Genomic DNA, 14399 nt, shown 5'->3' with positions numbered 1-14399 from the left:
TGTAATTAATCCTTCATATATAAGTGAGTTTCATAAGTTAATGTAGTGGGAAGTTTATTGAAGTTATGTGTGAGATTTATGAATGTAAGAGTTAGAAAATAAATGTAGTGAGAGTTAAAGGTTGGATTGTGTACTTTATAAACCCATTCATCCATCAAGTTCTAAGCAAGAGTTGAAGAGAAATACAAAACCTTAAAGAGTTCTAACTCTTCCCTCTCCATTCTCTCTCATTTTATTTAGTTTGTGAGTGTGAGTCTCTTCTATACACTAAGTAGTGTGTGGATATATGTGAGAGTAAGTAAGGAAAGGCCCATCAGTATTTTGTTTTATTTCCAACAAAGTGGTATCAGAGCTAATCGGTTTGTGGTGAGAATGGATATTGCTAATGGGATGGTGTCATTCCAATTTCCTCGACTTACTAAACAAAACTTTGAAATTTGGAGTATCCAAATGAAGGCGTTGCTTGGATCCCAAGATGCGTGGGAGATTGTGGAGAAAGGTTATGTGGAGTCACAAGATGAAGAATCTTTGACCCAAAACCAAAAGGAAGCCTTGCAAAAAGCTCAAAAGAAAGATCAACAAGCTCTTACGTTGATCTATCAAGGTTTGGATGAAACTATGTTTGAGAAAGTTGCAAATGCAACTTCATCCAAGCAAGCATGGGGAATTCTTAAAAACTCTCTAACGGGAGTTGATAAAGTGAAGAAAGTTCGCCTTCAAACATTGAGAGGCGAGTTTAAAGGTTTGCACATGAAAGAATCTGAATCTATTTCAGATTATTTTTCAAGGGTGTTGACAATTGTAAATCAATTGAAGAGATATGGTGAGAACTTGAATGATGTCCGTGTAGTAGAAAAAATTCTACGGTCATTAACTTCTAAGTTCGATTATATTGTTGTAGCAATTGAGGAATCAAAAGACTTAGAGTCAGTGACCATTGACCAACTCATGGGATCATTACAAGCCCATGAAGAAAGGCTCAATAAGAAGAAGCAAGAGCCTTTGGAGCAAATCCTACAAGCATAGCTCACCTTGAATGAGAAAGGTTGGTGTGAAAGTAGCCAAAGAGGCTGAGGACATGGACATGGTAGAAGGAGAGGATCTGGAGGAAGAAATGGTCAAAACTCTCCCAATTATGAAGAGAGAAGCCAAAGTTCACAATCCACAAGAGATTGTGGAAGAGGAAGTTTCTCAAGACCATATAGAAGAAGGTATGATAAGACTAATATCAAATGTTATAATTGTCAAAAGTATGGGCATTATGCTTCTGAATGTAAAAATGTCGCTAACACTATTAGGGAGAAAGCTAACTATGTTGAAGATAAAAATGAAGAAGTGGAGCCAACTTTATTGTTGGCATACAAAGGAGAAGACAAAGAAGAAACTAGTGTGTGGTATCTTGACTTTATTGCTAGCAACTATATGTGTGGGAATAAAATGATGTTTATGGAGATTGATGAATCGGTGATCGAGAGTGTTACCTTTGGTGACTCATCCAAAGTTTCAGTAAAGGGGATAGGTAAAATTCTTATCAGTTTAAAGAATGGAGATCATCAATTTATTTCTGATGTATATTATGTGCCAAGCATGAAAACTAATATTTTGAGCTTGGGACAACTTCTTGAGAAAGACTATGATATCCAGTTGAAAGATCGTAGTTGCTTAATAAGGGATTATCGAAATAATGTGATAGCTAATGTGTCTATGACAAGAAATAGAATGTTCTTGTTAAATATTCAAACTAATACTATTAAATGTCTGAAGGCTTGTTTTAAAGATTCTTCTTGGCTTTGGAATCTAAGATTTGGGCACTTAAACTTTGGAGGACTACAGTTGTTGACAAAGATGAAGATGGTGAGAGGATTGCCTTCCATTGAGCATCCTAACCAACTTTATGAAGGATGTCTCCTTGGCAAGCAATCAAGGAAAAGCTTTCCGAAAGAAGCTAGTACAAGAGCAACCAAGCCATTGCAACTTGTTCATACTGATGTGTGTGGACCTATCAAGCCATCATCACTTGGTAAAAGTAACTACTTTCTTCTCTTTATTGATGATTTTAGTAGAAAAACGTGGGTATATTTTTTGAAGCAGAAATCTGAAGCATTTAGTGCATTTAAGAAATTTAAGGCATTTGTAGAAAAGCAGAGTGGTCATGAAATTAAGGCCTTAAGATCTGATAAAGGAGGTGAATTCACATCAAATGAATTCAAAGAATTTTGTGAAGCAAATGGGATTCACCACCCTCTAACAGTTCCAAGGTCACCACAACAGAATGGTGTAGTAGAAAGAAAGAATCGTTCAATTCTTAATATGGCTAGAAGCATGTTGAAGAGCAAGAAAATCCCTAAACAATTTTGGGCTGAAGCTATAGATTGTGCAATCTATTTGTCCAATCGTTGCCCCACAAGAAGTGTACAAGGAAAAACCCCACAACAAGCTTAGAGTAGGAAGAAGCCTACAGTTTCCCATCTTCGTGTGTTTGGGAGCATTGCATATGCACATGTACCAAATCAAGAGAGATCCAAGCTAGATGATAAAAGCAAGAAGGATGTGTTCATTGGCTATGATCCAAGCTCTAAGGGCTATAAGCTCTATAATCCGAGCACTAGAAAAGTCATTGTTAGTCGAGATATGGAATTCGACAAAGGCACATGGGATTGGAGTACCCAAGAAGAGGAGAAGTATGATTTCTTTCCTCTATCTGAAGAGGAAGATCAGGGGAATGAAGTCCAGGAAGAGCCTACCACTCCACCTCCATCACCAGCAGCATCATCTCCCATTCATGAAAGTCCATCATCATCATCTTTACTAGAAGGAAGTTCTAGTGAAAGACTAAGAAAAATGAGAAGTATCCAAGATCTTTATGATTTAACAGAGATTACTGATGATGTAACACTTTTTTGTCTATTTGCTGATTGTGAACCTATAGGATTTAAAGAAGCAGTGCAAGAAAAAAAATGGAGAAATGCTATGGATGAAGAGATCAAGGCAATAAAGAAGAATGATACATGGGAGCTTGCAACTCTTCCAACTGGAAAGAAGACAATTGGTGTAAAATGGTTGTACAAGTTGAAAAAGAATGCAAAAGGAGAGGTAGAGAGATACAAAGCAAGATTGGTAGTAAAAGGGTATAGTTAACGACAAGGTATTGATTATGATGAGGTATTTGCCCCAGTTGCTCGTTTGGAAACTATAAGATTGCTAATTTCTTTAGCAACTCAGAATCAATGGAGAATTTTCCAAATGGATGCAAAATCCTCATTTTTGAATTGCTACCTTAAGGAAGAACTTTATGTTGAGCAGCCTATAGGCTATGTTGTAGAGGGGCAAGAAAATAAAGTTTTAAAGTTAAAGAAAGCTCTATATGGCCTAAAATAGGCACCAAGAGCTTGGAATAGTAGAATTGACAAATACTTCCAGGTCAATGGGTTTTTTAAATGCCCACACGAACATGCGCTTTATTATAAGGTACATACAAATGGAGATATCTTAATTGTTTGTCTGTATGTAGATGATTTGATTTTTACAGGCAACAATCCAAGTATGTTTGAAGACTTCAAGAAAGCAATGACTAAGGAGTTTGAAATGACAGATATTGGATTTATGGCCTATTATCTTGGCATTGAAGTGAAGCAAATAGAGGATGGGATTTTTATTTCCCAAGAAGGTTATGCGAAGGATATTCTTAAGAAGTTTGAGATGTTAAATTCCAATCCAATTAGCACCCCTGTAGAATGTGGAGTAAAGTTGTCAAATCATGTTGATGAAGAGAAGGTTAATCCAACATTCTTCAAAAGTTTGATTGAAAGTCTGAGGTATCTAACATGCACAAGACCAGACATTCTTTTTGGCATTGGACTAGTTAGTCATTACATGGAAGCATCGAAGATGACTCATTTGAAGACTGCCAAGAGAATTCTTCGCTATTTAAAAGGTACACTGGATTATGGACTATTGTATTCACCCTCTAAAGATTTTAAACTTGTTGGCTACAATGGTAATGATTGGGCCGGAGATATGGATGATAGAAATAGTACTACTGGTTTTGTATTCTATATGGGTAATATTGCATTTACACGTCCAAAAAGCAACCAATCGTGACGCTTTCCACTTGTGAAGTTGAGTACGTTGCTGCTACCTCTAGTGTTTGTCATGCAAAGTGGCTTAGAAGTTTATTGAAAGAGTTGCAGATGTTTCAAGAAGCTACAAAGATATTTGTGGACAATAAGTCAGCACTAGCTCTTGCAAAGAATCCAGTCTTTCATGACCGAAGCAAGCACATCGACTCAAGGTATCATTTTATTCGAGAATGTATTGCAAGAAAAGAAGTTCATCTTGAGTTCGTGAAGTCACATGATCAGGTTGCAGATATACTCACTAAACCACGCAAGTATGACACATTTAACAAGCTGCGAGCCTTACTTGGAGTAATCAAGAAAACAAGTTTAAGGGGGGGTGTTAGAAGTTAAACTTGTTTGTAATTAATCCTTCATAAATAAGTGAGTTTCATAAGTTAATGTAGTTGGAAGTTTATTGAAGTTATGTGTGAGATTTATAAATGTAAGAGTTAGAAAATAAATGTAGTGAGAGTTAAAGGTTGGATGGTGTACTATATAAACCCATTCATTCGTCAAGTTCTAAGCAAGAGTTGAAGAGAAATACAAAACCTTAAAGAGTTCTAACTCTTCCCTCTCCACTCTCTCTCCCTTTATTTAATTTGTGAGTGTGAGTCTCTTCCATACACTAAGTAGTGTGTGGATATTTGTGAGAGTAAGTGAGGAAAGGCCCGTCAATATTTTGTTTTATTTCCAACAACTTCTTATAACAAGTTATTATATTATAGATGTATATATAGGTTACAATTGGTAGATTGCACCATTTATCAATTCACCATTTTAAATATAAGTTTAAAAAAAAAAAAAAAAAAAAAAAAAACTTCCCACTAGAAATGAAAGATTTATGGATGAGGCAAAAATTTCACCTACCCTTCATTACCAGCCATGCAATGGAAGTAAAAGACTTGAGGACGCAATCCAGTAAGAAACCGATCAATATTAAAGCCTCCAGCTCGAGCTGCACAATCCTATGGAGGAAAGCAGGGTAAAGTCTTTCCAGAAATCATTCAAGGGACTCGTTTTCCTTCTAACTCTTGTTGGCCTAAATGAGAAGATATTTGTTGGAAATTAACCTGTTCAAAGCATAATGCAGTCAATAAAGAGAGCTAAGCCTATTTGTACTGTTTCTAAGAAGTAAACATAGAGATTTCTCAAGCAACTCTCTGTGGTTGAACACGCGGCCAATCTTTAGTTATCCAAGAATTATTCCTAGTTATCAACCACATAAATTAAGCTAGTATCACATTGGCAGAGGAAACAAGAAGTTTTGATATAGAGCTTTTCTTCGTGAACAATAGGATACCTATTTTAACACTATCCTTGTAATAAACAAACTTAAGATAAACTTCTTCTCCAACTTTGGCACAATCATGAAGTTTTTATTCCCTCTCATTGTCTTTCTTGTTCATTAACAAAAGATCATCTACTCCACATGTGAACTCATGCACCAGAATCATACAGATTATATAATGCAAGTTTAATCATCTATCAAAACAAACTTGCCACAGAAATTGAGAAAGTTCAATGGGGAGTTAATTTGCAAATTAGGATCAAAGCTGGCTGGCCAGCAAAAAAGAGGTAAACAAGCGACTTAACGCAGAAAGCAGGGCACCAGCAGTATTTGAGCCATAGATCGTTCGTGCACTGTATGAACCAAACTATATTCAGCAAACTGAGCCTTGTCAATCACGCCACGCACCAAATCATTCTTATGTATTAACAACTTATCTTCATCAGGCTCCTTCCTCATTGGCGCATCTTTGTCTACCCTTTTTCCCTTGACTTGTTTTCTCTATATCTAGCTCCTTTTCCTTTGATGCATCTTTATCAGACTCTAATGGGGGTGTAGGAATGATGCAAACTATTATCAAGCACTTCACTTCAGCAACTTTCATTTCCCCCATATTTTAATCACCAAGACTTATATTACATAATTGTACATGTTCATGACCTGACATGCAATGCAACTCCAATGCATCTATCAACTAGTGTTAAAATGCATTAAATAACAAACAACTCAAATGTAATTAACTTGTCAAATACAAATAGAGACAATCTAAAATATTGTAGAAGAACAATCATACCGTTATGTACTTCTCTGGAACTCCAAACCTATTGACAAAGAAATAACCTTTGGACGGCAACTCCAAAGCAAGCCATCCATAAAACTTCCATAATTTATTGACAGTGTTCTGTTGCGTACATTTAGTGTTCTGCTGCTTACATTTAGACTCAAAAGTTTCAGTCCAAATGGTGGAGGAAGGGTCATTCCTCTCAATTCTTCAAAATTAAATGTAACCTTCATAATCCAGGCAAAGTAAAAAAGGTCTCACTAAATTTAAGGAACCAGAGAGTGTCCATTAGATGAATGGTATAAAATGTAAGATCAAGTTCAAATGAACATGGAGCATTCTTTAAAAATATCATGGGAAATTTATTGCCGAAGCCATGGTATTGAAATGACGACAGATTTCAGAGCATAAATTTCAAACTCTAGACTATGAAATTTATCAATTGTTAACATCCTAAGCCCCTGCGCAGAAATCTTGACACTTTTTAACTTATTACAGCTAATGACCTACAAAATTTCAAGACGGGGAAATCTAGAGATAATGAAGTGAAGATCCTGATCTGTAATGCTCAAACCTCTTAAGTATAATATTTTCAAATTATGACACGCAGCGATGTCCAGATGTTCTAGTCCCTGACATCTTATAAGATCAAAATCGGAGATAAAAGGGTAAGTACAGAAGATATCTTGGAGAGTCTCTTCACTCACATAAATATCCTAAAGCCACAGCTTTTGTAGAGAACTAGTAAGTTACCCGTGTGATGCACGGATAAAATTGTCATGTTTTATGTAAGATGGTTTTGGAGAATGTTGTACATATATTATAGCAGAATTGTTATAGATTTTTTTGTTAGTAATGAATTCATCTCAAAAGGCAACAACAAAAAAATTTGTCGGTAGGAGTTTCGGCAACTTGATGGTGGTGGAAGGCTAGCATGATGATGGTGGCTGCCCCTTAGATTCTTCTATTTCTCTTTCTTACAAATGCTTTGTTAATATTAGGTCTTTTATTTTGGTAATACTAAAAAATTACGTTACATTTAACAATCTACAACATTTACATGTCTCTCTATCTCTTCCTAGGGCCTTATCTGGTTAGTTATATTAGTCTTTAATGTTTTTTTTTTCTTTTGTTTTTAAAACTAAAACAGTGGGCATGTTAAAAGGCACGGATGAAGGGAGAAAGGCGTGGTGAAATTTCAAGAAATTAATGAGATAATAAGAAAAATAAGTTAATGTGATCTTTTGAATAACAATAAAAAAAATAAAAAAATAAAAAACTTAATGAAAAAGGGTAAAAAAATGTTAAATACAAAATTAGAACACCACATGGCATAACCTCATGCACTCCTGCATAAAAGTACATATGTTGGTCTCAAGCTTTGCATAAAAAGTATAATTAAATTATGTTTTTCTCAAACTGAAACAATAAACTTGGCTTCTATAAGATTTTGATCTTTACTATTTACATCAATAGGAATTAAGCAAGCAACAAAAGCTTGAAGATGGTTCAAAGAAATGAACATCTAAATAAACATAGATTTGCTATAATAAGTAAAATAAGTACATATTGTTAGCCATGATATTTTTCTTTTAAAATTTTAAAAACTATATAAATCAGGAACTAAGAATAATTAAATGAAGTAACATTTACAGTAAAAAAAATCAAGGAAAGCTCGGATTTGTGTGAAAACACATGAGCTTGTTTAGACCCCAAATATCAAATTACTACTTAATTGCTTTTACTCTAACTTATCTAAGTGCAGAACAAGAGTAAATGAAGTGCAATAAACTACTCTAGTGCATAAACATGAACAACAGGTAATAAATGTAAAGCACAATAGTAAGGGAAGAGAGATGTAAACACAAGATAACACTAAGACGTGTTAGCGAAGAGGAAACCGAAGAACTCGGCGAAAAACCTCTCTGCAACCCTCAAAGTCAAAATCGATCCATTAATGAATAAGTTGGAGTACACGAATAACAAAAGACCCTCCAAGCCTAGTCTACCCAATTTACTTGAGTCCTCCAAACTCCTGCTACCAACAAACTTCTTGGAGTCTTGTCTTCACTAGCTTTTTGGATCTCGCAATGCCGCCCGATTGCATCCACCAAGTCTCACTGGCTTCTTTTGGCAAATCTACAAAGCTTCCCAAGCTCCAAAATACTATCTACACTCTGAGGGTACAAATCTCTTCTCAAGGTTTAACAATGGAAGAGGGAAAGGAGAAAAGACTACAATGATTTCTTACTAAAGGATGAGTAACTCTCTCTAAAATAGGGGGTATGTTATGTTGTAGAAACCTATCTAGGGTTTTCTCTCTGAATAGCCTCCTTAACTTTTGTGGGTAATGAGGCTATATATAGTATGGGTGAAGGATAAGAAAGTCATACTTAAAATTCTCCAGGCAAAGAGTTTCATGGGTACCTTGCAAGATGGCCTGTTTCGCAGAGTACTCACAAAATGCAGCCTAACACTTTACTTTTCAACTTTCAGCATGTGTTTCTCACATGGCATTTTCGTAAGTTACTTTTTTCGCAAACTTCTTGTGAGCTAGTCATTAAACTACACTGATATTCATTGCATACTTGATTCTTCACCAACTTGATACTAAACCCAAATCTAAAACCTGTGATGAACTTGGAACAAAATACTTGTATCCTGAAACCCTTGCACAAAACGCATTAGACCCTCAAGGTAAAGCAAGTACTAAAATGACAAGTATAATATAACAAGTAAAAATGCGATCAAGTAAACATGATGTGAAACACATGACAATCATATGGAAATGACTACAATGATCACATAGCAAAGCAAATGATTATTCGAACATGCAACCAATAAAGCACAATAGCATGAGGATCTATGCATGTCCAACACATAAACACGATGCGATGAGAAAAGTAAAGCATATATACTAAACATAAGTCAAAGCACCATAAAGCAAACAAGAAAACAAACATAATGTAAAGCAAACAAAACAAGGTTTTCTCTAAAAACAATGTCTTCTCCCCCTTGCTATATGCATCTCCCTTATGGAATTTCTCCCTCTATTAATATGCACTTGAGTCATATAGAAATGACGATACACTCTGGTATACTCGCTAGTATACTCTTCCCCTTTTTGTCATGAATAGACAAATGGATCAAGAGGAATGAAGGAAAGAAAAGAAGATATGAGGGGTGTAAGATGAATAAGAAAATGAAGCTCAAACAAAAGACAAAATACCTTTAAAAAAAATGCTTCAAAGCATAAAGTAAACATGACATGCTAGGATGAGGAAACACCTACAATTTAAAGGCATCACAAACAGTTTGGTCCAACTTGCTATGAATTTCTTAGTCGGTTGTAGGAGCATATGAAAAGTCATTACAACAAATTGGTTTTCATACCTAGTACCATAGCATCACTGACAACTCAAAATTTACCCCTCAAAATGAGATAGAGAGATAGAGACAAACAAATAGACAGTCAGAGAATGAGAATTTTAGAAGAGGAAGAGAAAATAAAGAAGTGAGACTATTGAGATTAGATTGTAAATTTCCTCTCTTTTTTTTTTAAGAGTGATTTTTTCTTAACTGTACATCTCATTAGTTTATGTAGCATGGCTGAATTAAGACTTGAAAAATGAGTAGGAACGTTGGTTTTGTTTGATGAGATCATTGAATTTGGATTGCAAACTGTTGTTCTCAAAGAAAGCTGAAAAGTGTGTGTAGTTTGAAGGGAAGCTTGTAGGGAGGAAGATGGCTTCTAAGTGAGTCAGGGTCTTGGCTTTTAAGTTTCATCTACACTTGACTAAGGATAGTACCTGGGCCATAATATGTAAGAGAATAAGTTGGTTTGGGCTTTTATAAGGTTTGGTCTGATTTGGTCTAATTTTTAATAGCAGCCAACCTTTTAAATAACGATAAAAAAATAAAAAAAAAGTTAACGTGATCTTTTGGGTAATAGTAAAAAATAAAAAATAAAATAAAATACATAAAAAAAAAGGCTAAATGAAATATTAGAGCGCCACATGGCAGGACGTCATGCACTCTCGCATGAGGTCTCTACTTTTATATATTACTAGTTGTATACTTGCGCGACACTTAGGTAGACATTTGGTTTTAATTGATAAGTGAAAGAAGAAATAAGTACATGGCTTATAAGTATCAGTCTTAAACTCAAAATTATATAATTATTTTTCTAATTAAGTATGATTGGATATAATGTAATATATATTTTGCAAGCTAAATGGTCTATAATTTTTAACTTGAATTATAAAAAGTTTGCTATAAACTCCATTTATAAACAGTTTGCTTTTATAAAAAGCAAACTTTTTCAAGACAAACTGTTTATAAATGTCCTTTTTTAAACTTGAATTGTTGTAGGAAAGAGAAATGACACCATGTTCAAAGCAAAAGTTAGATTTGTACATTTGAACATGATTTAGTTTGCAATTGATCATACAATCTATGATTTTGTAAAAAAATTATGTAAATATCTAGATCATGCATATGTCCAAATGCTAAATGGTTTGACACCAACATTTGTTTTTGTAATACCATGGAATGATGAATAATCTATTTATTATGCTGAGGTACTACTTGGAATATCATCTTAATTTTTAAAAATTCACATAATTGGAATATCATACATATGCAACATGGAAATGAAAACTCTTAGTGGGATGATTTCCCCTAAAAATTTGTCACTATATGCCAAATTCCCTTCTTGTTGAGAAGTTAGAGGGAAAAGGTAAAAAGAAGCGACAAGCGACTCTTACGAGTTTATGAGCAGAAAAATTTATACTTTTTACTCATTGCTAATTGAACGTTAGTTACATGGGCATTAATTTATTATAAGAAATTCATTGTTCTTCCAAATCAACTTCACTACTCTTGTTCTTTGAATATTCATTCAGTAGCTTTGGAACCACCTATCTCTTCAAGGTCCATGGTTTTTGCCCAAAGCACAATATATAAACCAATGCTCATAGAAAAATAACCTAACAACTTAGCAAAGCCAAAGCCAAACACATTTTTTTATTACATAAAAGACAAATGGTTACATTGACTACGGATAGAGAGTTGAACATTGTTGAGAACAAGGGACCTCTTTGTGATTCACCATGTAACACCCCATAATTTTGATACCAATTTAATTCTTATACATAAATTAAAAAGGCGGTCCACAATTAAATGGATTCAATTGATTTGGGCCTAAGATATTAAAAATAAGATAAATACTATGGAATATAACACCCAAGTGAGGTGGCATAAGTAAATATATGGGTCTTGATAACCTTTAAAAAAAACCCTAGTCTTTTACTTCTTAAGCTACACATGTATTTGCTGATGGGGCTTCCTTTTGCTTCGGCGGCAACACACTACTGAACCTTGCTTTCCTTCATTGTGGCTGTGAGTGGAGACTACAATTACAACTCTTTTCTACTCTAAACTTAGGAAGGTTGAAATACTCAATGGCTAGCTTTTGTTCCCACTCTTATAGCATCTGTTATTGGCATGCCTAATAGAAAAAAAAAAAAATAAGGGCTACTGTTATGGATCTAAAGCTAGTATTATTATATTAGAACAAGGGTGCTTTGTGCTTTATATATAATTGTTTATAGACTCACTTTCGGCATTTAGGGAATACTAGGCAACTGGATTGATAAATTAAGGTATAAATTAGGTTGATCACATGTCCATCTTTCCGCCATATTAAAGTTTTATGCATAGCTAGGATTATATTAATGGAAAAAGGCAGCATTATGTTATTAGATACCTACCTCTACATCGTTCTAGTGACACTAATTATCATCTCTAAGCCACTGCAGTATGCAGCAACTTTTTAAGCCCAAAAATCTAATTATGCAACAATATTTTTTAGCCAAAATCTAATTAGGTAGAGCCAAAAAGATATGATTATGCAGCAGTAATTATAAGCCATAAATCTGACACAGCTGAAGAGCATTTCAAAGAAACTAAACACCTCTGTAGGCTTTAATGTTGATAGATTAAACTATTTAAATGTGAAAATAGATTGTTAAGTGCAAAAATTTTGTATTGATGGACCTCTTTTTGGTGTTGCTAGGTCCTAATTCTACTGATTTCTTAAGACTCAAGGGTGGTTGAGTTCTTTCATTTTTGCAAATATGAGGTAAGTGGTGTGTAATAATTTTGGGAGTTTTTCCAGACAGCGTTGATTATTAAACTATTTTATAGCAAAGAAATATGTTGATATTCTATATATAAATTAATATTTTATAAATACTTGATGTGCACATTGACTATTCATTTTAAGAAAAACTTGTGGGACAACCTAAATTTATTTAAACTTGTATGTGTGAATATATCCTTATATTTTTTAGAATTATGAATGGATTATTATTTTTGTGAGCATCTTGAATATGTTTTGAAAACCTATGGCAAGTCGTGATTAAAAGCACAATATTGTATTTAGTCCTTAGCAAGGAACAACCATACTGCAGCTAGTCCTTAGCAAGGGACGGTCCTAGAAAAGGGGACAGTGCACATTTGATAGCTCCTTAGCATGGGAGTATACTATTGAGGATCCAAAAATGAAGTTCCTTAGCAAAGGAGTGCACCTTTAGGTTCCAAAGGAGCCATCCTTACGAAAAGGGACGAAAAGGAGGTTCTAGTCCTAAAGGGTATAGCACAGCTGAAAGACCAAAAATGTATTGACCCCTTGTGATAAATTAATCAATTAATTAGCCAAGTGAATTAATTAGGTTCAATTATATGCAATAAGCGTGGTAGCACAAACAAATCACCAAATAACTAAATATGCAACAGAAATTAAATGACACGGTGATTTGTTTACGAATGGGGAAAACCTACACGGCAAAAACCCCACTGGATGATTTGAAGGCCATCTTCCCAAGAATCCACTATTATCAAAACAAGCGGTTACAAGTAAAGGAATTCTAGTACCTTATACCAACTTATAGTTGAACCCTTACCTGAATACCCAATTGGACTTGTTTTGTAGTGACAATCTCTTCTTGTATTGCACGGCTCCCAATACGTGACTAAACAAAAGATGTGCGGATCCTAGTACGTGACTTTATCACCAACTAGAGAAGGATGTTGGCTGCAAAGTTCTTCAGTTCATCACACGATGAAGATCACGAAGTGGCTTGGTCACAAAACCCTACAGTGTACAAACACAACAGCTTCTTCAAGAACTAGGGTAAACTACGTTTTTTGTCACACTTGTGAAATTATGCTCTTGACTGTGCAACCTGTTACGGCCTTTAAAATAATCCTTATATATGTTTAGGATTGTGAGAAAAGATAGCCTAAACACATACTCACGGATTGGATGAAAAACATCTCTGAAAAATTGAGTTTCATAAACCTCGATAGATAGCCATCTATCAAGCTAGCTGTCAAGCCACGTGCTTCAACAACTTTTAAACCTCGATAGATACTAGCTGTCGAGATTTAAAATTCAGTACTTCTTCACTTGATTCTTGGCCAAACTTGCATGGCTTTAACACTTGAACTTGAAACCTTGTTTCTTGAAGTATTAAACACATCCTAGATTTACCCAAATACAAGTGCATTTTGTCAAAGGATTAGCCAATACATAAAATGTTGACATATGTTCCTAAAATCAAATCACATATGTCCTAACAATCTCCCCCTTTGGCAATCCATGACAAAACCACAACAAACAAATGAATATATGAGAGAAGTCATAAATCGCTCAACTCATATTCATTTGTTAAATGCAATAAAATCTATCCTAACACAAACTCTTGAAAAACTTTGCAAGAAGAGAGTTTATGGCAAGGAAGACTTTGATAACTTGTATTTCTGAAACACTTAAAAAAATCTCATCAAGGCATCGTTGTGTGAAACAAAAATAAAAGATTGCATACAATAAATAAGAAACATGTGTATAAAGAGAGTAAAGAAACAACAAATGTAAGGATAGGTTAAAGAACTGTAATAACTACCTCAAATGTATATTTATCAACAAGTACAAGGTTTGCTATCACAATATAATCACAAGATCTAAGGTACATGAACAATGTATCTAAAATAGAGAGAAAAGAAAAAGATACATCAAAATCCTCATTACATCCCTCAAAAATATATGAACACTCATGAACACTCCCCCTATCTCCTAAACTAACCCTCCCCTTATAAGTATGACTACTCTCATATCCAAAACTACTTCCCCTTTTTGTCATGAGTGACA

The 14399-nt window shown here is 34.5% G+C and overlaps 1 protein-coding gene across 1 annotated transcript; it reads left to right on the top strand.

Annotated features, from left to right (window-relative positions):
- Window positions 1-372: 372 nt before the first annotated feature.
- Window positions 373-1026, top strand: LOC142634836 (uncharacterized). Its single transcript, XM_075809090.1, has one exon. The coding sequence runs from the start codon at window positions 373-375 to the stop codon at window positions 1024-1026; it is 654 nt and encodes a 217-aa protein (XP_075665205.1).
- Window positions 1027-14399: the final 13373 nt, after the last annotated feature.

Source organism: Castanea sativa, chromosome 5 (genome assembly GCF_040712315.1).
Source record: "Castanea sativa cultivar Marrone di Chiusa Pesio chromosome 5, ASM4071231v1".
Classification (NCBI taxonomy): Eukaryota; Viridiplantae; Streptophyta; class Magnoliopsida; order Fagales; family Fagaceae; genus Castanea; species Castanea sativa.
Note: the sequence above shows the minus strand (reverse complement) of the source record. Positions and strands in the feature narration are given on the sequence as shown.